Here is a 26,261-nt window from a genome sequence, read left to right as displayed (position 1 = left end):
ACCTCCAGGTTGGATTATTGTAATGCCTTACTGTCTGGATGTTCCAATAAGTGCATAAACAAGCTCCAGTTAGTTCAAAATGCAGCAGCAAGAGTCCTTACTAGAACTAGAAAATATGACCACATCACGCCTGTCTTATCCACACTGCATTGGCTCCCAATCAAATTTCGTATTGATTATAAAATACTACTATTGACCTTTAAAGCACTAAATGGTCTCGCACCACAGTACCTGAGTGAACTTCTGCTCCTCTATGACCCGCCACGCCTACTTAGATCAAAAGGTGCAGGCTATCTGCTGGTACCTCGTATAGTGAAGGCTACATCAGGGGGCAGAGCCTTTTCTTACAAAGCCCCACAGTTATGGAACAGCCTTCCAAGTAATGTTCGGGAATCAGACACAGTCTCAGCATTTAAGTCTAGGCTGAAAACATATCTGTTTAGTCAAGCCTTTTGTTAATGGTGTTTATGAGGTAAAGGTGTAGATCTGGAGGGTCCTCAGACATAGAGTGTTTTGGTAAACTGGGATGTATGGATGCTGTCAGTCCCCACTCGCTTGCTCACTCGAGTTTGTTGACGGTGTAGTGGCTGGCTGCTTTATGTCCCGGGGCTCCCTCATGCCTGTGTTACCTTCTGGCTCTCTCCTTTTAGTTATGCTGTCCTAGTTAGTTGCCGGAGTCCCTGCTTGTACTCGGTGCAATATGTATACTGTTCCTACTTATTCAGGTGACATTGGGCATACCTAACCACCTGTGTTTTCTTTCCCTCCCCCCCACCCCAAATCTGTCCCTCTGAGTTACATGGAGTCAACAGGAAATCTTTTGGTGGAGAGGGTGGAGACCTTGACTGGCTATCGTAGTCTGCAGGGAATCGGCCGTCAGACATTCTGTCGCATGTCCCAGACCCGGTGAAATGTAACTGAATTGTCTTGGCCAGCCCTAAGGGTCCCATCTGCATCTCATCATTGCTGAGGAGTGTGCTCCCATCACCCAATCAAGCATCCAGCCAGAGCAGGTCATGATATATTTTACCATATTAACATGCCATTGTGTGTTATGCCTGATGTAAAGACTCTCGTCTCTGCGAGCCTACCACACAGATTTAATACTTGTCATTTTTAGGGCATACCTAACAACGTGTTTTCTTTCTCTCTCTCTCTCTCTCTCTCTCTCTCTCTCTCTCCCCCCCAATCTGTCCCTCTGAGTTACATGTTGATCCTGGGATTGAGATGCTGGCCTCTTCAGCCCCTCGGACCTGCTTGATCCATCCTGGTGCCCTGTGTCTGGTCGGAGTTTTATCGCCCCACTCCTGTGAAGGACGGCCCCATGAGGACAGTTGAGGGTTATACCTGTTAAAACTGTTAATATTATAGTCAGGCTGTCTGTTGTTGCCCAAATGAGGATGGGTTCCCTTTTGAGTCTGGTTCCTCTCGAGGTTTCTTCCTCATGTCGTCTGAGGGAGTTTTTCCTTGCCACCGTCGCCACAGGCTTGCTCATTGGGGATAGATTAGGGATAAAATTAGCTCATGTTTTAAAGTCGTTCAAATTCTGTAAAGCTGCTTTGCGACAATGTTTATTGTTAAAAGCGCTGTACAAATAAACTTGATTTGATCTGATTTGATTAGCAGGGCCAAATTCGCTCTCACCACATTTGGTGTGAATGTAGGGTTAAGGTGTGCAACAGTAAGGGGTCATCACTGTCACGATTCAAAATTCGCCACACATTCTCTATTGGGGACAGGCACCCTGTTCTTCCACAGCCATTCCTTTGTAATGTGTGCAGAATGTGGTTTTGCATTGTCTTGTTGAAATATCCCTGGAAAAGATGTCATCTTGAAGGCACCACATGTTGCTCCAAAATCACAATGGACTTTACTTTTCTTCATTAATGCTGCCATCACAGAAGTGTAAGTTACCTTTGCCAAGGACACTGATACAACCCCATACCATGACAGACCCTGGCTTTTGGCCTTGTTGCTGGTAACAGTCTGGATGGTTCTTTTCGTCTTTGGTCCAGAGGACATGGTGTCCATTTCTTCCGAAAAAAAAAAGGCCTGGAATACTGATTAATCTGACCGCAGTACATGTTTCCACTGTGTGATGGTCCATCCCAGATGCCGCCAAGCCCAGAGAAGTTGACAGCACTTCTGGACACAGTTAATTTCAAGCTTCCTTTTTGCACAGTAAATTGTAACTAGCGTTTGTGGATGGAACGCTGTACTGTAGTGCTTCACAAAGGTTTGCCAAAAGTAATCCTGAGCCCATGTGGTTATATCAACGACGGTTCTTGATGCAGTGCCATCTGAGGGATCAGAGATCATGGGTATTCAGCTTAGGCTTGAGCCCTTGCCCTTTACGCACTGAAATCCTTCCAGATTCCTTGAACTGTTTAATGATGTTATGCACCGTAGAGGCTGAAATATCCAAATCCCTTCAGATCTTTCTTTGAAGAACGTTGTTTTTAAAGATATCAATAATTTTCTCACACATTTGTTGACAAACTGGAGCTCCTCAGCCTATCTTTGCTCCTCAAAGACTAGTCCTTTTTTGGAAACTGATTTTGTACCAAATCATGATTACACTCACCTGTTGACATCACCTGTTTCAAATCCCATCATTATTTAATTGTTTTACCTCATTACTAGCCCTAAATTGTCCCTGTGCCAACTTTTTTTGGAATGTATTACAGGCTTGAAACACAGGAATGGATGTATTTTAACAAATGAAATGAAGTTGACCAGACAAAACATGAAATATCTTGGATTCATACTGTCTATTAGTCAAAGTAAAGTTTGACATCACTTCTTTCTTTCTTTCTTTCTTTCTTTCTTTCTTTCTTTCTTTCTTTCTTTCTTTCTTTCTTTCTTTCTTTCTTTCTTTTAATCTTCATTTTCCATATCGTCCCCATGTTTTCTGATTTGGGGTTATGTTTTTGGTAAACTATCTCTGTATTCATTGCTGAATACCATTGTTATTTTTAATTTATGATGCGATATGTTGCAGTTCTGTCTCACACAAGTGGATATTCTGCAGTTGAATGGCACTTTCTTGTCTCATGGTAGCAAATGAATCCCCAGTCTCTGTGTTGCTTTGTTTCCTTGTATCTCTTGAGACTTTTCTCAACCTTAACCGAGTGAGCACTTGGACTTTTCTGATGCCCATTTGTTCCCGGAATCCCTTGCAAAAGACAAAATATATCAATGGATCCATGCAAGCATTGAGCACTGAAAGCAGGACTGTGATCTCCTTAATAATGTAAAACAACTTGGCTGTAGTACCACATCCATGAAACAGGGGCTTTAGGAAGGCATAAGGAAGCCTCACTAGGTGGTAGGGCACAAAGCACACACAGAACACCACCACAAGCACTTGCATGTTCCGCTTAGACCTGCTCAGTTTATGGTGGCACCTTTGGGTCTGTACTGGGGGGTGGGCATGTTGAAGCCTCCGCACTGTGGCCCAATAGAATAGGATCAGGGACACGAGCACAATGGTGAAGATGAGTGCAGAAACGCAGTGGATGATCTTATAGACTGTGCTGGTCTGATGGCTGTGTAAGGACTCGCAGCCGATGGCATGCGGATTTGGAGCAGTTCCCCAGGATGTGCTCAGAAACACGACAATGTAAATTAAAGCCATTGAAGATAAGGAAGTCCATGTTATAATGGAGATGCAGCGTGCAGCACGGGCTGTCTGCAGTGCATGAGACTTGAATGGATGAGCAATCTTTAGGTATCTAAAGAAAGAAAGATAGTGGTTACTCTGTGGTGTTTTTTTTTTTCCAGAGTACTGTAGAAGCATTGCATTTCACATTGAAAGTAACATTTCAGTGAATAGAGTGGTATTGTTCTACATGTGGATTAAATTAGCATGACCTATTATCCATAAATAATCTGAAACAACATTGTCTTTTGCACAAGACTTTTTATGTATAGGTACCTGTTTGCAGCAATGTAATCCATGAAGAGAATGCTGGCATACATGTTGAGATACAAACATGCAGCGCCAAAATTGCAGTAAATGTGATGCATCAATGTTGATCTGCTAGCATAGTTGGCAATGCGCAGTGGCAGAACAAGGCAGAGGAAGAAGTCAGCTGCAGCCAGGTTCTTTAGGTAAATGGTGACACTGGACTGAAATCGTAGAGTGGTGCAGTAATACACCCGAATGGTGATGGCGTTCAGTGCCAAACTAATGAGGCAGACTGCTGAGTAGAAAAAAATGAAAAAAGGATGGGCTGGCACTTCGAACAGGCCACAAGTGTCCGGGTCTGTCTTTGTTGTGTTTGATGCCATGCTGTCATTCAAAACAGTGGTCAGATTGTTGGCTGCCATTTTCATTTTAAAACTGCATAAAGGAGATAGAGAAATGATATTAAAACAAACACCTCTAACACCTCACCTGCATGAACATTATCCAAAGACATGTGTGCTATTAGATAAAGACAGAGCTCGATATTAACATTTGTCCACTTGTCCAGAAACAAGTGAAAGTTTGATCAGTCTAGTTAAAATAACATACAAAACAGGCTAACAAATTATTTTACAAAATTTAAATGAATGTGTTCTGATGGGGGGGTGGCACAGTGATGTAGTGGTTAGCACTGTCACCTCACAGCAAGAAGGTCCCGGGTTTGAGCCCAGTGGCTGACGAGGGCCTTTCTGTGTGGAGTTTGCATGTTCTCCCCGTGTCCGTGTGGGTTTCCTCCGGGTGCTCCGGTTTCCCCACAGTCCAAAGATATGCAGGTTAGGCTAATTGGTGACTCTAAATTGACCGTAGGTGTGAATGTGAGTGTGAATGGTTGTTTGTCTCTATGTGTCAGCCCTGTGATGACCTGGCGACTTGTCCAGGGTGTACCCCGCCTCTCGCCCATAGTCAGCTGGGATAGGCTCCAGCTTGCCTGCGACCCTGTAGGACAGGATAAGCAGCTACAGATAATGGATGGATGGATGTAAGCTTTGCTGACTGGTACAGAAACAACAAAAGACACAATTTTCACAATTGTGTGGGTTCAGTTTCTCCAGTTACATTGTCTGACGTAAGGTGTTTTGGGAATATATCCAATAAGCTTATTCAGTATGGTTGCTGAACTCTGATGTGTACGAGTCAAAAAAGGATGAATTTGACTTGACTGGCATGCAAGTAGCTAGCTGCAAAATTAACCATCGAACCATAACCTAAAAAATGACAAAATTTAGCAAAGTAATTCCTGTTATAAGGTTACAATAAAACAAATATAAGCTTATTTAAACTATTTTTCAAAATTTGTTATTCATGTCAAGCTTTACATTTTCTTATTTTATTGGAAGAAAACTTGCCTCGTTTTTTTAGCATTATTTCAAGAAAGAAGAATTGATTATGATCTTATACTGTATGTTATTGTAATCTTAAAATAGGAAATGGTTTGATGAATTAGGTGATTTTTAGCTCATCCAGGCCAGGCCGGATGAGCTTATGCAATCACACGTCATCCATCGTCGTCCGTCCACAATTTACAAAAATCGCTACTCCTTCTACAGGACTGATGGAAGTTTGATCAAACTCACATACACTGTTCCCCAGGTGGGTGTGCATAAAAGTTGTTAAGATGGTGGTGCCACCTGTCATATTTACAATGTTATGGGCGTCTTGGCTGGTATGATAGCACAGCACGGTGGTGTAGTGGTTAGCACTGTTGCCTCACAGCAAGAAGGTTCCGGGTTCAAACCTCACGGCTGACAGGGGCCTTTCTATGTGGAGTTTGCATGTTGTCTGTGTGGGTTTCCTCCGGTTTGCCCCACAGTTTAAAGACATGCAGATTTGGTACAATGGGGCTACTGTAATTGGCGCAAGCTGTTGTGGTATGCCATGATGTGTGTGTATATATATACAGTGGTGCTTGAAAGTTTGTGAACCCTTTACAATTTTCTATATTTCTGCATAAATATGACCTAAAACATCATCAGATTTTCACACAAGTCCTAAAAGTAGATAAAGAGAACCCAGTTAAACAAATGAGACAAAAATATTATACTTGGTCATTTATTTATTGAGGAAAATGATCCAATATTACAGATCTGTGAGTGGCAAAAGTATGTGAACCTCTAGGATTAGCAGTTAATTTGAAGGTGAAATTAGAGTCAGGTGTTTTCAATCAATGGGATGACAATCAGGTGTGAGTGGGCACCCTGTTTTATTTAAAGAACAGGGATCTATCAAAGTCTGATCTTCACAACACATGTTTGTGGAAGTGAATCATGGCACGAACAAAGGAGATTTCTGAGGACCTCAGAAAAAGCGTTGTTGATGCTCATCAGGCTGGAAAAGGTTACAAAACCATCTCTAAAGAGTTTGGACTCCACCAATCCACAGTCAGACAGATTGTGTAGAAATGGAGGAAATTCAAGATCCCCAGGAGTGGTCGACCAACAAAGATCACTCCAAGAGCAAGGCGTGTAATAGTCGGCGAGGTTACAAAAGACCCCAGCATAAATTCTAAGCAACTGAAGGCCTTTCTCACATTGGCTAATGTTAATGTTCATGAGTCCACCATCAGGAGAACACTGAACAACAATGGTGTGCATGGCAGGGTTGTAAGGAGAAAGCCACTGCTCTCCAAAAAGAACATTGCTGCTCATCTGCAGTTTGCTAAAGATCACGTGGACAAGCCAGAAGGCTATTGGAAAAATGTTTTGTGGACGGATGAGACCAAAATAGAATTTTTTGGTTTAAATGAAAAGCGTTATGTTTGGAGAAAGGAAAACACTGCATTCCAGCATAAGAACCTTATCCCATCTGTGAAACATGGTGGCTGTAGTATCATGGTTTGGCCTTGTTTTGCTGCATCTGGGCCAGGACGGCTTGCCATCATTGATGGAACAATGAATTTTGAATTATACCAGTGAATTCTAAAGGAAAATGTCAGGACATCTGTCCATGAACTGAATCTCAAGAGAAGGTGGGTCATGCAGTAAGACAACGACCCTAAGCACACAAATCGTTCTACCAAAGAATGGTTAAAGAAGAATAAAGTTAATGTTTTAGAATGGCCAAGTCAAAGTCCTGACCTTAATCCATTCGAAATGTTGTGGAAGGACCTGAAGCGAGCAGTTCATGTGATGAAACCCACCAACATCCCAGAGTTGAAGCTGTTCTGTACGGAGGAACGGGCTAAAATTCCTCCAAGCCGGTGTGGAGGACTGATCAACAGTTACCGGAAACGTTTAGCTGCAGTTATTGCTGCACAAGGGGGTCACACCAGATACTGAAAGCAAAGGTTCACATACTTTTGCCACTCACAGATATGTAATATTGGATCATTTTCCTCAATAAATAAATGACCAAGTACAATATTTTTGTCTCATTTGTTTAACTGGGTTCTCTTTATCTACTTTTAGGCCTTGTGTAAAAATCTAAAGATGTTTTAGGTCATATTTATGCAGAAATATAGAAAATTCTAAAGGGTTCACAAACTTTCAAGCACCACTGTATATATAGATCTTCCTATGGCAAAAGCTAAATAAATAAATATGAGCTACAGCCTCATTGAGGCTTTTTTGCGGATTAATTTAATATAGAGTGAGGAAACAGGACTCTGACTAGCTAGTTAGTGTTTAATTGAATGGTATGTGTGTGTGTGAGAGAGAGAGAGACACCAATTAAATTGAGTAGGCTAAATGAATATGCTATTAGGGCAAATGGGGAAGTGAAAACAATGGTAAATGTTTCATGTCTGAAATGTTACTCGCAGTAGACCGGTTTTCTTTCAGCATCTCATTTTCTTTCTGTCTTTTTCACGCATACATTATAAATTGTCAGGTCAAATTTATTTGTGTAGCGCTTTTAACAGCAGACATTGTCACAAAGCAGCTTTACTGAAATTTAAAGACTTTAAACATGAGCTAATTTTATCCCTAATTTATCCCCAGTGAGAAAACCGGTGGTGACGGTGGCAAGGAAAAACTCTCTCAGGTGACATTAGGCAGAAACCTCGAGAGGAACCAAACTCCAAAGGGAGCACATCCTCATTTGGGTGATAACAGATAGCTTGATTATAAATATTGTGCTTCTATAATGGTGTCCTCTAGAGTCACAGAGTATAACTGTGTAATCAGGAAATTCATTATAGTTTTAACATGAAGTCTGTTTTGTTGAAGTTATAAACTGTTCATTGATGGAAACTTGAGTGCAAAACTGTTCATGATAACCGCAGTCCTAAAGTTATCATGTCAAATGTTAGCATGTCAAATTGTCCAGTGTCCACAGGAACATTTTATGAAACTTAATATTTAATTAATTATGCATATCAGTAAATCAGTCATTTATTGATTTTCCTTGGAAAGGTGTCTTTTTGGTCTTCAGACAAGTAAAGTCTGGATTTTACTAGATGCTAAAAGCTTAACATAAAACATACATATTTTGAGCTTCAAAGAATTATACTGTTTTAAACTTGCAGATTTGCTGATAATTATATTGGCATTTATTTCAAAGAATTCATATTAACAGTCAAGTAAAATGATGAGCTCTTGTAACATATAACATTTATTTTTAAAGAAATTAGTGTGACTTTATTGTGGATTTGTTTATACCTACGTGTATAAAGCCATTGGCACTGAACATCGTTATTTTTCTTTTCTTTTCCCCCTTTATTTAGATTGCTTGGGCTTAGCTTTTTATTTTAGATTTGAATTTTAGATTAAACATGGAAAAAAAGGTTAATATTGTTTTATTTACGTCACAGTTGCGATATGCGTTCAATATATGGACCATATATGACAGATATTATATGTCATTTCAGAGTGACCATTTACAAAGACTTTTGCTGTATTTTATGGGATTTTTTTTTTTCTGCAGTGAAGTAATGGATTAATTATTACCAGGTTTGAGATTAGAGTCATCATGTCATCCCATTAATTCATATAATTTATTTTCTGTATGGATGTTAAATTTGCTAAAACCATTCACCTGAGATGTACGACAATACAACAGGACATTTGGAATTGAAGAGGTTAAATATGTGATGTTTTAATAATGTATAGCAGAATAGGACAGGTTAGACTCACCCTTGCACAGGCCTCTTCAGTTAAGTAGAGCACAGCAGTGCTGTTATCTCTGTTTTTATTTTTATTTTTATTTTTTTGGCCACTTCCTTCTGTGAGCTCAAACAAGGAAGGTAAATTGGTCTCAGTGCAGAGTGCCTTCGTCTTTAACACACAGACGGGGTTGTGACACTGTGCACAACTGATGCGTAATCATTTGTCATAAATGCTGACAACGGATAATGCTGTCGACATGCCCCCCAGCCCGCAGTGGTTTGCTGTCCTGAAAATGTTATTACCCTTCGTTGTACCGTAATGACAGATAGTTTCATAGCATGTCTCTGTACAGATTTATGCTAATTAGGAACCACATTAATCCAACACTAAATACCACTCTAAATGCATCATAAGGTTGGTGGGTTTTTATTTTTAATTTGTGTGCGTATGTGTTTCCTGTAGGCCACAGTTTCCTGATCCTGAAATACACCCCGAGAACCTGTAAAGTAGGTCATCATTTTGCACTTGCTTATTGTGGCTACAACTGCTGGTCAGTGGATGCAAAGTAAGTTTATATTCAGAAGGGCTGTGAAGTGTAGTGGTTTGATCAAACCCACTGTGAGAGAACAACAATGAAATACTAAAAGCTAATAATGCTGACTGCCATCCCCAAAGAGATGTATGAGGTGTGATGGCTGTATATTATGTCTGTGTTGCCCCCTCGTGGAAGCTGTTCACAAATTCAATTTCACTGACTCAGTAACCTCTTAATTCTGAAATAAGCTCAACAAATTTAGAGTTTTCTCATCTCATCTCATTATCTGTAGCCGCTTTATCCCGTTCTACAGGGTTGCAGGCAAGCTGGAGCCTATCCCAGCTGACTACGGGCGAAAGGCAGGGTACACCCTGGACAGGTCGCCAGGTCATCACAGGGCTGACACATAGACACAGACAACCATTCACACCTACGGTCAATTTAGAGTCACCAGTTAACCTAACCTGCATGTCTTTGGACTGTGGGGGAAACCGGAGCACCCGGAGGAAACCCACACGGACACGGGGAGAACATGCAAACTCCACACAGAAAGGCCCTCGCCGGCCCCGGGGCTCAAACCTGGACCTTCTTGCTGTGAGGCGACAGCGCTAACCACTACACCACCGTGCCGCCCCGATTTAGAGTTTTATGAAATCAAATATTCACAAGCTGGGTTAACTGCAGTATCGCAGCATGGGTTAACCTCTGGTAAAGTTGAGTTAGGCAGTCCTGCACACGTTCACTTTAAAAAGGGCGGATCTCACATTGACTCAAATGCCTGATGGAAAAGTTGGAGATAGATCAGGTTAAGGCTGCATATTTTATGGCAGAAGAAAATAAATAATGAATAAATTAAATAATGAATTCTTTTGAAGAAATCAAATATATAATAAAAGCAACAACAAAAAAAACCCTTACTGTCTCTTCTGCCAAGGCAGAAGAGTAAATGCATAAATATGTCAATTCACATGACGCTTGTAAAGGAATTGTAAATTAAATAATTAACAGTAAAATGTTATTGCTAATTTCAGCTGCAGTCTCAAAGGCATTAGACAGTCTAGGCCAAATATTTCACAGTTATTCCATGAAATCAAGTCATACATGAGCTGATAGTTGAGGAGGTATGTAGCGCCGAGTTGGCTATAACCCATGTACAATGAGATTGAGTGGAATAACTGTTTTATTCTATCCACAGTCACTGGATTTTGAGAAATGGAGCATTTTTATTTTTATTTTTTGCAAATTCGATAAATAAAAACTTTATACAAAACGTCAGATAAAATAATTTCTGCTTAGAATGTTAACAAACCGGTGAAATGACAGTAGCAATTTGTGAAAAATGCTATAATAATAATTTTTGGGGAAAAAAGATACATTCTTAGCATCAAATATTTTAATTTCATATTTTTGTTGCTTTTTTTGGTATTTTTAGGGGGTTTTGTTTTCGAGTAGAGTTTTTATTTTACCCTCGGTTGGTTCAGCAACACGCTCTGCCATTTTGTTTCTCTCTACTCATGATATACGGTATGAGGTGATAGCCTAGTACAGTAGTACATATCATATACTCATGATATATGAGCTGATAGCCAATCAGAGCATGTGATTGCTCATATCCAGTGAATGTGGATAGAATAAAAGATATTACACAAAGTGGTAAATCGGCTATACTTGTATAAAAATTGATGGTCTTAATCTTTTTATCGTCTTGATTGTTTTGCCGGGCGGCACGGTGGTGTAGTGGTTAGCACTGTTGCCTCACAGCAAGAAGGTCCGGGTTCGAGCCCAGTGGCTGACGAGAGCCTTTCTGTGTGGAGTTTGCATGTTCTCCCTGTGTCCGCGTGGGTTTCCTCCGGGTGCTCCGGTTTCCCCCACAGTCCAAAGACATGCAGGTTAGGCTAATTGGTGGCTCTAAATTGACCGTAGGTGTGAATGTGAGTGTGAATGGTTGTTTGTGTCTATGTGTCAGCCCTGTGATGACCTGGCGACTTGTCCAGGGTGTACCCCGCCTTTCGCCCGTAGTCAGCTGGGATAGGCTCCAGCTTGCCTGCGACCCTGTAGAACAGGATAAAGCGGCTAGAGATAATGGATGGATTGCTTTGCCTGTGACAAAGTGCTAAGTGAAATACACAACAAGGCCAAATACTTGTGGATACCTAATCATCACACACCTTTGTGCTTTTTGAAGATCCCATTCCAGGTTTAGTCCACCTTATACGGTTATAATAACCTCTACTCTTCTGGGTAGGTTTCCACTGTCTCCTAGAAATATAGTTTTGCCTCCTTAAACTACAGGGTATACAGTAACAGCCTCCCTCCCAACTGAGGATCTCCACCTCTAGGCATATCAGAGTGACTTAAGAGATAAAACAGTATAAACATGGAATTATTAAACGCTTTAACATCTGCCACCAGTGTGTTTTTTTATGTAAAGAGTCTATGCAAACGAACCCTAGAATTAGACATGGAATATAAACTCATGGAAACTGATTAAATCAAACTGTAAATTTGAACAGCTAGAGTATTGAAAAGGGTTAGTATTCCCATGTTGAAATGTACTTTAATGTACTTATCAAATAATCTTAATGGCATATAGCCTTTTCTCTTTTTCTTTGCAGAAAAGACAAATGACTGAATAAAAAAAAATGGTAACGTGAATCCACAACAAAAAATTGTTCTGTAATGGTCTGTCTCACAGCTCTGCCCTCTGATCGGTCTGTGTTCACGGGGTCCAACAAGTCAGGAAGTCTTTCCGTCCTAATCATGGCTATACTGTGCAGCACTGTGTTATGTCATATGCCTTGGCTGGGTTTACATTTAACAATCTTAAATAATTAAAGTGGGACTTTAGCATCCCATTATTATTCTGACCCTGGTTTTGCTTCACCCCCTTAACTCTTGTAATGTGTTAGAAAGCTGTTCACATCTGTAGTGTTAGCGGGTCAAATTTGACCCGTGATTTAAATCAGCCTGAAAATGCTTAAAATCACTAGTTTTCTTCCAATATTGTTTTTCACCTCATTGTTAACTTAGTATGTATTCATATCCATGGAACCATTGTTGGAATTTTTTTTAGTTGGCTCCACAGACCTTGTATCTTAAAATATACCACTCGTTTTTTAATTACAAAAACTGTTTAAATTCACTTATTATATTTCTTTTACTCATAGAATGAGTAATTATAAACTGTAAATGTCTTATAAACTGATATTAGAGTACACCTACCCAAAAAAACCTTTGTGTTTTATTTTTAAATTTAAAATGATTAACAATGGTGACATTTGTGGTGTTCCGGTATATATTTGCATATTCCATGCATAGGCGGTTTTTGCATCACATGCTGCCCAGATTTTGAGGCCATATTTTCCAGGTTTGCTTGGCATATACTGCCTGAAGGGACAGCGGCCTCTGAAAGGGACTAGCCGTTCATCCACTGTCACCTCTGGCCCAGGATTGTACATACAGTAAGGGGTAAATTCTCCACCCATTTGTCCCAAACATCCCTGATGGGAGCAAGCTTGTCATTCACACGACGAGCAACTCTTGTCTCCCTGTTGTCAAAGCGGAGCACTCTTGATAATACATGAAAGGCTTGAAGCGACATTGTGGCACGAAAAATAGGGCGGCCTGACTCACTATCCCATAAGCTGGCAGTAGCTTCATTACAGGATCTGTACACCCCCGCAAGAAGCAACAGTCCCATGTAGGCATCCAGCTATCACCAATAGGGTTGCCACCTGTGTCTGACAAAAATCCTGGACATTTCGACCATCCAATCGACCTTTTTGCTTGTAAGCAACGGCGCCCTTCGCACATCTAACCCAAGACAAAAATCGCCCTTCTATGCTGAAATTGTATTGCTCTAATTAGTAAAAATGACGCTTTTGCTAGTTATTTGTTTAGTTAATTGCTTTACATAATATAGCAGGTCTTCATTATTTTGGTTTATTTCCAACAGTTTTTGGTTGTGGACACCTGGGGGCAGTAGTGGGCACAGGTAAAAGGGGAATACATACTGTAATTAAATTCTGTTTGTTTGCTTATGTGGAATAAAAATAAATAATCTAATTTTTCATTGTATCTAAGAATACCTGAATGTAACAATGTAAGGTGTAGTGTCAAACAGCTTACCTGATTGCTTAGAGTGTGGTGTGTGCTTTGCTTGTGCTTGCCTGTGCCTCTGCTGCTCTTGGCTAAACAAATACATAGGAGGACATGTAACTGATATAACTGGGCACATACAGTACATACAGGAGTATGTACTACACTACACTATTTCATTTAATTCACCAAAACCTTACCTAATCTTCCATTTATATTTGGTGTTTTTCTTTGCTGCTGCTATGAGTCCTGGCTGATTTTCAATGAATGTCTTGAACTCAGTACAGGACAACTGAAAGTTTAGCCTGACTTGAAGCTCAGCCTTCACCATTGCAACAGAGAGTCTGTTTCTTTTATCAGTCCAAGCATCCTCCATTGCCCCTTTTCCACCAAAGCAGTTCCAGGGCTGGTTCGGGGCCAGTGCTTAGTTTGGAACCGGGTTTTCTGTTTCCACTGACAAAGAACTGGCTCTGGGGCCAGAAAAACCGGTTCCAGGCTAGCACCAACTCTCTGCTGGGCCAGAGGAAAGAACCGCTTACGTCAGCGGGGGGGCGGAGTTGTTAAGACCAACAACAATAAAAAAGACCGCGAAAGATCGCCATTTTTAGGCGATGAGAAGCAGCAGCTCTACAAACGCGAAGTCATCCATTATTATTATTATTGTTGTTGTTGTTGCTGCTGCTTCTTCCGTGTTGTTTTTGCTTTGATATTCGCGCCAAGATTTATGCAAACGTAGCGCCGTAACTGACGTATACAGCGACGTAAGTGACGTATACAGCGACGCAATGACGTATTCAGTGACGTAATGACGTGGCTCCGCTTAGCACGGCGAGCTTGGAAAAGCAAACTGGTTCTCAGCTGGCTCGCAAGTTGAAATACACATTTTGCCCATTATGTACAAAAAACCGGGACATTCAGTGTCCCGAATTTTTTCCGGGACAGACCATGAAAATCCGGGACAATCAGGAAAAACCGGGACAGGTGGCAACACTAATCACCAAACACTCTTCTCCCTTCCATGTTGGTCATCTCGAGTAGGATAATCTGAAGAGGTCATGGAAAGTCAAGTCAAGTCAAGTGCTTTTATTTGTCACATACATTTTACATGTAGTGAAATGTTAAAGGGGTCATCAGCTCAGCATATAAATAAATAAATAAATAAATAAATAAATAAGTGGTGGCACGGTGGTGTAGTGGTTAGTGCTGTCGCCTCACAGCAAGAAGGTCCTGGGTTCGAGCCCCGGGGCCGGCGAGGGCCTTTCTGTGTGGAGTTTGCATGTTCTCCCCGTGTCCGCGTGGGTTTCCTCTGGGTGCTCCGGTTTCCTCCACAGTCCAAAGACATGCAGGTTAGGTTAACTGGTGACTCTAAATTGACCGTAGGTGTGAATGTGAGTGTGAATGGTTGTCTGTGTCTATGTGTCAGCCCTGTGATGATCTGGCGACTTGTCCAGGGTGTACCCTGCCTTTCGCCCGTAGTCAGCTGGGATAGGCTCCAGCTTGCCTGCGACCCTGTAGAAGGATAAAGCGGCTACAGATAATGAGATAAATAAATAAATAAGAATAAAAACAACATATGCAAATAAGTAACCGCACTAGAAAAGTAAAAGATGACTCCTGAAGCATGACATGTAAAAAATAAGTCTAAAATACTAATGAGTAAGTTAAAATAGCCTGGGGATAACAACAAGATAAAAATGAAATGTGCACAGTTAAAAAGAGGAAAATGAGTCCTCTAACACTGATATAAAAACTGTAGTAAAAGGGATTATTTAAAATGTACTGAGTTTAGCAGTCTAACTGCCTGTGGATAAAAACTCTTCCTCAGTCTCTCTGTTCGTGCATGGAGACTTCGTAGTCGTCTGCCCGAATTCAGCAGGGTAAAGAGGTTAGAGTTTGGGTGTGAGGCATCCTGCATGATTTTCCTGGCCCTAGCTCCCACCCTCTTTGTGTATATGTCCATCAGACTCGGTAGGGGGGCTCTGATAAGAACAGTTCAAACGTTGACTTGATGTCTTGGGCGTGTGACACAGCGTATCTGGTAGGACCTGGAGTCATTCTGAGGATGTTCTCCCTTGGTGCCCTGCATTGGGTTTGAAGAGGGCTTGATGACCATGAAATGTCACCTCTTCTTGACTTGAACACCTCTCTTTCAGCATCTGTGACATCTGGATCCTCCTCCTCAGATGTTTGGTCTTGTTCAGGGTCAAGCTGAACCTCATCCTCAGACACATCCCCTTCAGCTTCACTTTCCCCTCTGTCTTCAGGATCGCTGTCATGACCAAAGATGTGATCCAGCGCCTCATGAACAGTATACCTCTTGCTCATGTTGACTGATGCTCCTACAGAATTCAACTGATAATATCCCATCCTACAGAGGGTATCAATATGCTGCCAGAAAGTTTGAGTTCACGTGGGGGGTGGTGATGTAGGGGGCCGGTGTGTGTGTGTGCGCCTGCATGCATGTGTGTTCCTGTGTCTCTCTGTCTGTGCATGTGTGTGTGAAGGGGGCCTGTGTGTGTGTGTGTGTGTGTGTGTGTGTGTACGTGCACACACCTGCATGCATGTGTGTGTTTCTGTCTTTGTGTGTGTGTGTGTGTGTGTGTGTGTGTGTGTGTGTGTGTGTGTGTGTGTGTGTGAGATGTGGGCCATAACTGGGCATATTGGGCCATAATTGATCCCCAGAGCAACCCATAGCTTTTAAGTGATGCATAGAACAGCCAGTCTTCTCTGCCGGGTCATTTTTGACCCGTAACACCACAAATGTAACTTTTTTATTTTGAAACCTTTAGAATTTACTAAAATGGTGAAAATCAATTTTGCTGCATTTAATCAGATGTGTCTGAGGATTAGATGAAGCCTCATTCCAGTACAAAAATCCAAATGGTACTTTTTACAAACTTGAACTTGAAAACGGGTCAATTTTGACCCGAACACAATATACAGTAAGGGTTAAATTAACCCTGAGGTGCAGGCAGTGGCTTTGAATATGGAGACTCCATGTGCTTTTATTCAAGCATAAAAGCAGCTAATTAAAATAAACTACAGTTAGAAGAATGTCAAAACATTGTCAAAAATGTGTTGAAAACAAATCCATATATAGTAATGTATTCACACCAAGCTCGAAGTGGTGACCTAATATTGGGAATATGAGTCATGAAGTAACCTAATCCTAACCTAACCAATGAACTAATTCTGTTCATCAGGAGTTGAGTGCAGGTCATGTAAACAGGGGGAAAAGGTCTAGATTCAAGTTCTCTTTCAGCCCACTTTGTTACTACTACAGTTTTCAGGAAGTTTTTAAATTAATAGTCTCCTTGAACATCGATGATATATCATTGACTTCCTCTTAATGTAGTCAGACTGATGCACCCACAGGACCGCTCTAATAGTGAATAGTGTATGCAGTCTAATGCAGTAATTACGCTGGGGAATCCTAACAGACTACAGACACATTATAAAACATATAACAGATGTCAGTTCCCTGATATTTAATACAAAAAAAGAAAAATGTTTATAAGCAGTATAAGAATGACCATAAAGATCCTTTCAAAATATGAGCACAAAACACCACCTGGAATCCTCGACGAAATTATGATACACACATTCACACACTTTCACATCTACAGACAATTTATCTGAGCCAATTCACCTTCTGGCGTGTTTTTAGGAGGTGGGAGGAAACTGGAGAACAAGGAGGAAAAATTTTATGTACCAAATCAAATTATGTAACGTATACACTCACATTTATTTATGGAATTGTTTAATATATAAAAATAGTTTTTACGAATCTGCATGTACAATCTCAAAAATAACTTTTCATTACACTGCAAAAAATGATATCTTAGCAAGAGAAAATATCTTGAAAATAGTTGAAACGATCTAGCATTTCCTATGAGAAGACACCAATTCTGAGATTATGAAACCTAGTTCTAGATTGCAAACAACTTATTCCAAGATGTCTTGTCAAGTAAAGTTATGTCCATGCAGCAAGATAATTTCACCAGTATTAAGTAATTTTCTCCTCAAATTCAGTTTTCTGCAGTGTATACATTTCATTACTGCTTTAAAGAGGATCTCATCTCATTATCTCTAGCCGCTTTATCCTGTTCTACAGGGTCGCAGGCAAGCTGGAGCCTATCCCAGCTGACTACGGGTGAAAGGCGGGGTACACCCTGGACAAGTCGCCAGGTCATCACAGGGCTGACACATAGACACAGACAACCATTCACATTCACACCTACGGTCAATTTAGAGTCACCAGTTAACCTAACCTGCATGTCTTTGGACTGTGGGGGAAACCGGAGCACCCGGAGGAAACCCACGCGGACACGGGGAGAACATGCAAACTCCGCACAGAAAGGCCCTCGCCAGCCACGGGGCTCGAACCCGGACCTTCTTGCTGTGAGGCGACAGCACTAACCACTACACCACCATGCCACCTGTTTTTATATCATGCAAAACCAAATTTTGTTACAAAGTCGTACAGATGGTCCAGCGTTATTCAGTCTGATAAAGCTAATGGGCTGATAAGGTAATTTAAGATTTTTTTTTAAGTCTTTTTGGTGAATATTGTGACTTTTTAGTAATTAAATGATTTGGTTTTGGCTTTGGTCACATTTCTGTTTCAGTCACAGTGGCTTTGCAAAATGAGACAGAAACTGGAACACCTACAGTGGTGCTTGAAAGTTTGTGAACCCTTTAGAATTTTCTATATTTCTGCATAAATATGACCTAAAACATCATCAGATTTTCACACAAGTCCTAAAAGTAGATAAAGAGAACCCAGTTAAACAAATGAGACAAAAATATTATACTTGGTCATTTATTTATTGAGGAAAATGAGCCAATATTACATATCTGTGAGTGGCAAAAGTATGTGAACCTTTTCTTTCAGTATCTGGTGTGACCCCCTTGTGCAGCAATAACTGCAGCTAAACATTTCTGGTAACTTGATCAGTCCTGCACACCGGCTTGGAGGAATTTTAGCCCATTACTCCATACAGAACAGCTTCAACTCTGGGATGTTGGTGGGTTTCCTCACATGAACTGCTCACTTCAGGTCCTTCCACAACATTTTGATTGGATTAAGGTCAGGACTTTGACTTGGCCATTCCAAAACATTAACTTTATTCTTCTTTAACCATTCTTTGGTAGAACGACTTGTGTGCTTAGGGTTGTTGTCTTGTTGCATGACACACCTTCTCTTGAGATTCAGTTCATGGACAGATGTCCTGACATTTTCCTTCAGAATTCGCTGGTATAATTCAGAATTCATTGTTCCATCAATGATGGCAAGCCGTCCTGGCCCAGATGCAGCAAAACAGGCCCAAACCATGATACTACCACCACCATGTTTCACAGATGGGATAAGGTTCTTCCGCTGGAATGCAGTGTTTTCCTTTCTCCAAACATAATGCTACACATTTAAACCAAAAGATCTATTTTGGTCTCATCCATCCACAAAACATTTTTCCAATAGCCTTCTGGCTTGTCCACGTGATCTTTAGCAAACTGCAGACGAGCAGCAATGTTCTTTTTGGAGAGCAGTGGCTTTCTTCTTGCAACCCTGCCATGCACACCATTATTGTTCAGTGTTTTCCTGATGGTGGACTCATGAACATTAACATTAGCCAATGTGAGAGAGGCCTTCAGTTGCTTAGAAGTTACCCTGGGGTCGTTTGTGATCTCGCCAACTATTACACGCCTTGCTCTTGGAGTGATCTTTGTTGGTCGACAACTCCTGGGGAGGGTAACAACAGTCTTGAATTTCCTCCATTTGTACACAATCTGTCTGACTGTGGATTGGTGGAGTCCAAACTCTTTAGAGATGGTTTTGTAACCTTTGCCAGCTTGATGAGTATCAACAACGCTTTTTCTGAGGTCCTCAGAAATCTCCTTTGTTCGTGCCATGATACACTTCCACAAACATGTGTTGTGAAGATTAGACTTTGATAGATCCCTGTTCTTTAAATAAAACAGGGTGCCCACTAACACCTGATTGTCATCCCATTGATTGAAAACACCTGACTCTAATTTCACCTTCAAATTAACTGCTAATCCTAGAGGTTCACATACTTTTGCCACTCACAGATATGTAATATTGGATTATTTTCCTCAATAAATAAACGAGCAAGTATAATATTTTTGTCTCATTTGTTTAACTGGGTTCTCTTTATCTACTTTTAGGACTTGTGTGAAAATCTGATGATATTTTGGGTCATATTTATGCAGAAATATAGAAAATTCTAAAGGGTTCACAAACTTTCAAGCACCACTGTAGCACTGCTCCTGCACTGATTTTGTTTTTGGTCTAGCACTGTGTATGTGATCCGCTTTAACCACCTTGGTGTCCATCAATTCCTCTTCTTGTTTCCATTTCTTCTCTACAAATTACTTGTGCTTAGTCTGTTGCTTACAGAGGGAACTCCATTAACAGCCTCTGGAGTGGAGAGCTTGCGCAGCAGCAACTCTCGAAAGGTCCGACACATGAGGAAGTAGACCAAGGGGTCTAGACACACATTAAATGAAGCCATGAATAGTGTGGCCTCTTTGGCCTGGAAGAGATGGTATTGGGTTTGAGTGCTCAGACTGGTGTTGAACCTCTGGCTCAGTGTGTAAGGCACTCGACAAACATGATATGGCACAAAGCAGAGAAAAAACACAGCCAGCAAGCTGAAAATACTTTGGTTAGATTTGCGGCTTGCTTTGCTACTGCCCCGCTTTACTCTTCGGTAGGAGCGGTACACCTGCCAGGCTATGGAAGAATAGCAGTACAACATGATTACAAGTGTCACCCAGAAGATGGCCACAGCAGAGTGAACAGAGATGTCATGCCAGCGGCGTCCGAGCTCACTTTTCAGGTCCATGCAGGAGCAGCCCTCTCCAGCAGGCTTGTTGGTCAGTAGTGTGTTGGGGATCATGCAGAGTAGCATCAGCATCCAGGACAGAAGCACCAGACATCGGGCTACGGTCACCTGCTGCAGGAAAGCGGAGGCACATAAAGAGGAAGACCCAGGTGTGCATGAGGACGCATGCACAATCTTGATATAGCGCTCCAGGCTGATGAGGCTCATGAAGATGATGCCTGTATACATGCCTAAGTAGAAGAGCACAGCTGTGTAGCGGCACACCACCAGTCTCAGGTACCATCCGCCCAAGCGTAGGTTATTGACCACACGCCAAGGGAATGAGAACAGCATGAGAAGGTCAGCCACCACCATGTTCTTCAGGTACACCACCAGGCCTGAAGTGCTAGGTACTTTGAAGAAGGTCCATGCTGCCAAACCATTCAAGATCAGACCAGCAGCACAGATCAGAGCATAGAGCACTGGGAGCACATCTCGTGTAAATACACTGCTGAAATCTGTGCTGTTTCCACGTGGAAGGCCTCCGCAGCTAGGGGGCTGAGTGGTATTGGTGTAGTTCATACCTGAAAAACACCACAAGCATGTAGATATGAAGTGCATAGGAACAACCTTTTGCATGGTAATTTTTTCAAAGGTTTCCTGTATAGCAACCATATTATTGACACATTTCCTTTCTATCACTTCAGGACAGCTTAAAAAGAAATACATAATGAAAATAATTTCTGGAAGCACTGTCATATTGCACATTTGTGGCACTGAGACTTTTGCTTCACGTTTCTCCATATTGAGCAGCTTTTTTAGCTAGTCTTGTCAATGTTATACTGTCAGGAGAAATTATACAGTGATAGAGAATCACTTTCTGTGAATGAAAAAAAATCTGCACAAGTTCTTGAAGGACACAGTTTAAAGGTTTTGTGTGAAAAATGGAAAAGATTATGTTTGCAAAGCACGGTCTGAGCACTTTTGTTTGTTAAAATCTGTTTACATATAACTACGTAGTCCATTTAATGTGGAAATTTGTCACTAAGCTCTTCCAGAAAGGAAGCTGCTGACAGCTGAGGAAATATAAACATCAGAGAGAGGTTAAATTATTTGGACATGGTTTTAGCTGAGGTTTATGCTGTTACAGGAACACTGGGGTTAAAGTCTTTTTTTGAAAGAATTTTGGAAATCTTGTCAGTGATGTCTATTCTTTTCATATAAATATGGCTTGCAGTTATAAATAGTATGTATGGTCTCAAACTATAAACTTCACTGAGTCTCTGGAAGTTATCAGCGATGTTATATCATCCAAAATCCAAATGGAAATATGGAATGCATGAAAACAAGCAAATACATTCAAATAGAGTACCATGGAACATTGTACTAGAGCTCTGTGTATAAGCAAATATAAACCGAAAAGAACATAACCATTACCGGTATACAAATTTGCTTAAAGCAGCAGTCAAACCACTAAAGCCTATTGTTCTTCAGTTGAATGAATATAAGTTTTTTTGGCTCTAATATAATGGTAGCTAACAAAAATTACTCAGTGCTTTGCAAAAAAAAAATAGCAATGGTGGTTTTTTTTTTGCATTATCACATCAAGCAATACTTGTGCCCTTATATACATTAGTGCTGCCCTACAAGACCAACATTTTAGTGAGCTCATCAAATTATAATAAAATAGAAATTTTGAAAATTGTAAAAGTTCAGAAGTCATAAAATGATACTAACCTTGAGAGCAGTGAACAGGCAAACTGTGATGAGATTAAGTTTGTCACTGTGGTCGATCAGGTCTATGAGACATGAGTGAAACAGAGAACAGATGTAGCTTGCTTCTTTGTGGGTGGACTTTACTTATAAACACTTCCTGAGCATGATAATGCTTCCACCGAGCTTGCGGTTTTACTTCTATTTCTGTTTCTGTAATCCCTTGGGTGAGGTTTTCAGTCCAAACGAAAACCCAAACATGCTCCAGCCTTTTTCTGGTTGTCTTTCATGGCAGCTGCAAACTCCATCTTTGCTCAGGTTTGACACATCTCCTACACATGTTCCTGTTCTGTCTGTCTTCACCAGAAACATTTCCTGCAGAGCTCGGTGGAAGTTAGTGAGGGATGTTCGTTCCTTCTTGCAATATACCAGCTAATTTTAGACCAAAATAAATATTAAGCACATCTGCATTTTTTGTTTTATATATATATATATATATATATATATATATATATATATATATATATATATATATAAACAAAAATGCAGATGTGCTTGCTATTTATTTACTATATATAGTGTGTGTGTGTGTGTATATATATATATATATATATATATATATATGTGTATGGGGCGGCACGGTGGTGTAGTGGTTAGCGCTGTTGCCTCACAGCAAGAGGGTCCGGGTTCGAGCCCTGTGGCCGGCGAGGGCCTTTCTGTGTGGAGTTTGCATGTTCTCCCCGTGTCCGCGTGGGTTTCCTCCGGGTGCTCCGGTTTCCCCCACAGTCCAAAGACATGCAGGTTAGGTTAACTGGTGACTCTAAACTGACCATAGGTGTGAATGTGAGTGTGAATGGTTATCTGTGTCTATGTGTCAGCCCTGTGATGACCTGGCGACTTGTCCAGGGTGTACCCCGCCTTTCGCCCGTAGTCAGCTGGGATAGGCTCCAGCTTGCCTGCGACCCTGTAGAACAGGATAAAGCGGCTAGAGATAATGAGAGATGATATATATATATATATATATATATATATATATAAACAAAAATGCAGATGTGCTTGCTATTTATTTACTATATACAGTGTGTGTGTGTATATATATATATGTGTATGGGGCGGCACGGTGGTGTAGTGGTTAGCGCTGTTGCCTCACAGCAAGAGGGTCCGGGTTCGAGCCCTGTGGCCGGCGAGGGCCTTTCTGTGTGGAGTTTGCATGTTCTCCCCATGTCCGCGTGGGTTTCCTCCGGGTGCTCCGGTTTCCCCCACAGTCCAAAGACATGCAGGTTAGGTTAACTGGTGACTCTAAATTGACCGTAGGTGTGAATGTGAGTGTGAATGGTTGTCTGTGTCTATGTGTCAGCCCTGTGATGACCTGGCGACTTGTCCAGGTTGTACCCCGCCTTTCGCCCGTAGTCAGCTGGGATAGGCTCCAGCTTGCCTGCGACCCTGTAGGACAGGATAAGCGGCTACAGATAATGGATGGATGGATGGATAAATATATATATATTTTTTTAAATATTAGCTCACTCTGAATTTGATGGCAGCAAGACGTCTCAGCAAAGCTGGGACGGGGCAACAAAAGGCTGGAAAAGTAAGTGGTACTAAAAAGAAACAGCTGGAGGAACATTTTGCAACCAATTAGGTTAATTGGCAACAGGTCATTAGCATGATTGGGTATAAAAAGAGCATCTTGGGGAAGCTGAGGCCCTGTCCACACGGCAACGGATTCAGGTGAATCCGATACAATTGTTTATCGTTTCGGCCTGGCGTCCACACGGCACCGGCGTTTTGGGTGCCCCAAAACGCAATCTTTTGAGAACGGGTTCCAGAGTGGAAAGATCTGGCAATGTTGCCGTTGCGAAGTCGTCTGGATGAGTAGAACGGATTTGTTTACGATGACGTCACAACCACATGTGCTTCACGCCGGGTAGAAGTGTAACGAACTTGATGCGAGTTGTCAACAAATCCTATAACTTGGTTCATGAAACACGCTTACAAAATATTTTCACTGTGAATATTTATTGTGTAATGGTGCAAAGTGAGAGAGAGAGAGAGAGAGAGAGAGAGAGGGAGAGAGAGAATAGCTCTTAGGGCAGAGTCAATCCCGCCAGCAAAAATAGGGAAAAAAAGGAGCGATCTCACCTCTTCAGATGTTGGTTTAAGTCCTACAATACATTCCTCAAAAAGGGCGTAGGAGAACAAATTAATCCATCAACGTGTAGCATTCAATTTATTCCGGATCATTAAAGACGCCGCCTTCCACATAGAATCATACGTCATCCTCGCCGCCATATTGGATAGGTCAAAGCGGAGAATAAAGATGCCTCATTCATGTGCTGCATTTAACTGTACCAACAGGTTTACCGTCCAAACGAGATCACATGGGATTACCTTTCACAGGTGAGACTGGAAAAATACTTTTCATTGTATTTGGTCATTATAATGTAATTTTACGAACAGATTTTTCTGACTTTGTGGCTAATATGAAGTCTCGCGCATAATAGTTTATGCGCATGCATCCTTACTTCTTCTATTGTTCTGGTGTCTCCGAAGGGACCGTCTTACAGCGCCCCTAGAGGTGTGGCATGTGTATTGCATCGTTTTCAGCAAGCGTTGTGTTGCCATATGGACCTGATATTTTACTGATCATTGCCCATTTGGACGCGATATTTTTTTAAATAACATCTCGTTGCCGTTGTCATGTGGATGTAGCCTGAGTCTCTCAGAAGTAAAGACAGGGAGGGGTTCACCGCTCTGCCAAAAACTGCGGCCAGAAATTGTGGAACAATTTCAGAATAATGTTCTTCAACATAAAATTGCGAAGACTTTGAATATCTCATCATCTACAGTACATAATATAATCAAAAGATTCCGAGAATCCAGAAAAATCTCTGTGCCCAAGGAACAAGGCCCAAAATCAGTATTGGATGCCCATGATCTTCGGGCCCTCAAGCAGCACTGCATTAAAAACAGGTATGATTCTGTAATGGAAATCACTGCATGGGCTCAGGAACACTTCCAGAAATCATTGTCTGTGAACACAGTGTGCTGTGTCAACCACAAATACAGGTTCAAACTCTATCATGCAAAGAAGAAGCCATACGTGAACATGATCCAGAAATGCCACCGTCTTCTCTGGGCCAAAACTCATTTAAAATGGACTGAGGCAAAGGGGAAAAGTGTCCTGTGGCTAGATGAATCGAAATTTGAAATTCTTTTTGGAAACCATGGACGTCGTGTCCTCTGGACTAAAGAGGAGAGGGGCCATCTGCATGGCCGTAACTACCATTGAGGACACCGAGGTCATGTCCTCGGTATTTTTTTCAGAAATTTCAAATTGGACTACGCTGAATTTGAGCAGTGATCAATGTAAAACGCAGCGTCCACATCCACATGTCATCTGTATTTCCCCCCAATAAAATTCACATTTGTCTAATGTCATCTAAAATCTCTCAGCCTCTATCTCTATCGTTGCCGTGTCTAACGCAGCGTCACGCGACATAGCCTATAGACCCTTTTCACTCACGTGACCTTCGTAAACGCAACCGCCATTTTGGACATGAAGAAATAACGGTTTATGGCACAGACCCTTTCGGTTCTTGCTCATCTAGCTGCTACAATGACTGCTTAGACTGCAACAATAATACCTAACACACATTTAAGTATCTGTCGTAAAGACGTGAAACTCGTCGAGTGACGAGTGTGTTCATTGATAAGCTAACACAATCTAAAAGTAGACATACCATCACACTGCCCTGGCGCTGTGTACAGTTTACCTTCTATGGTTTGTGCACTCACTATTTGCCATTACTTTCTCCAACCCAGTGTTCGAACTATGCCGATATTTTCGGGGGTCCCTTTTTTTTCCCTTGGGGGGGGATGCTTGCGCTTGCACTTGTCTCAGAGCGTGGATCTCCAAACACATGAGAAGCCTATCTTACACACATATCACGTGGACTCCACACCTCCACACACGCATCGCGTCTGAAGTCATAACTCATCAGGGGAAATCGTGTCCGCATTGGCATGTTCAAAAAACAACCTCGCGTCAACAATGATAC

General features: G+C 41.4%; 2 protein-coding genes across 2 annotated transcripts; both read right to left on the bottom strand.

The window, feature by feature from the left end:
- Positions 1–981: 981 nt before the first annotated feature.
- On the bottom strand, positions 982–9,181 carry LOC132901618 (P2Y purinoceptor 14-like). The gene is made up of 3 exons (XM_060944139.1): positions 9,040–9,181; positions 3,938–4,345; positions 982–3,734 (listed from the first exon to the last, which is right to left on the bottom strand). Exons 2-3 carry the CDS (start codon positions 4,336–4,338, stop codon positions 2,981–2,983), a joined length of 1,155 nt encoding a protein of 384 aa, XP_060800122.1. The 5' UTR covers positions 4,339–4,345; positions 9,040–9,181; the 3' UTR covers positions 982–2,980.
- Positions 9,182–19,919: 10,738 nt separating this feature from the next.
- Positions 19,920–22,501, bottom strand: LOC132864703 (P2Y purinoceptor 14). Its single transcript, XM_060898119.1, has 2 exons — positions 22,228–22,501; positions 19,920–21,074 (listed from the first exon to the last, which is right to left on the bottom strand). The coding sequence occupies exon 2, from the start codon at positions 21,070–21,072 to the stop codon at positions 20,029–20,031; it is 1,044 nt and encodes a 347-aa protein (XP_060754102.1). The 5' UTR covers positions 21,073–21,074; positions 22,228–22,501; the 3' UTR covers positions 19,920–20,028.
- Between the last annotated feature and the right edge of the window lie 3,760 nt (positions 22,502–26,261).

Source organism: Neoarius graeffei, chromosome 17 (assembly GCF_027579695.1).
Source record: "Neoarius graeffei isolate fNeoGra1 chromosome 17, fNeoGra1.pri, whole genome shotgun sequence".
Taxonomy (NCBI): domain Eukaryota; kingdom Metazoa; phylum Chordata; class Actinopteri; order Siluriformes; family Ariidae; genus Neoarius; species Neoarius graeffei.
The sequence above is the reverse complement of the archived record's forward strand: the minus strand, read 5'-3'. Positions and strand labels throughout refer to the sequence as shown.

Bases quoted from the DNA above. Each gene is read 5' to 3' on its own strand.
- LOC132901618 (XM_060944139.1), bottom strand. From the start codon at position 4,338: ATGAAAATGGCAGCCAACAATCTGACCACTGTTTTGAATGACAGCATG. The intron at 3,735-3,937 runs GTACCTATACAT...TTCTTTCTTTAG, and splicing joins GATTACATTGCTGCAAACAG to ATACCTAAAGATTGCTCATC.
- LOC132864703 (XM_060898119.1), bottom strand. From the start codon at position 21,072: ATGAACTACACCAATACCACTCAGCCCCCTAGCTGCGGAGGCCTTCCA.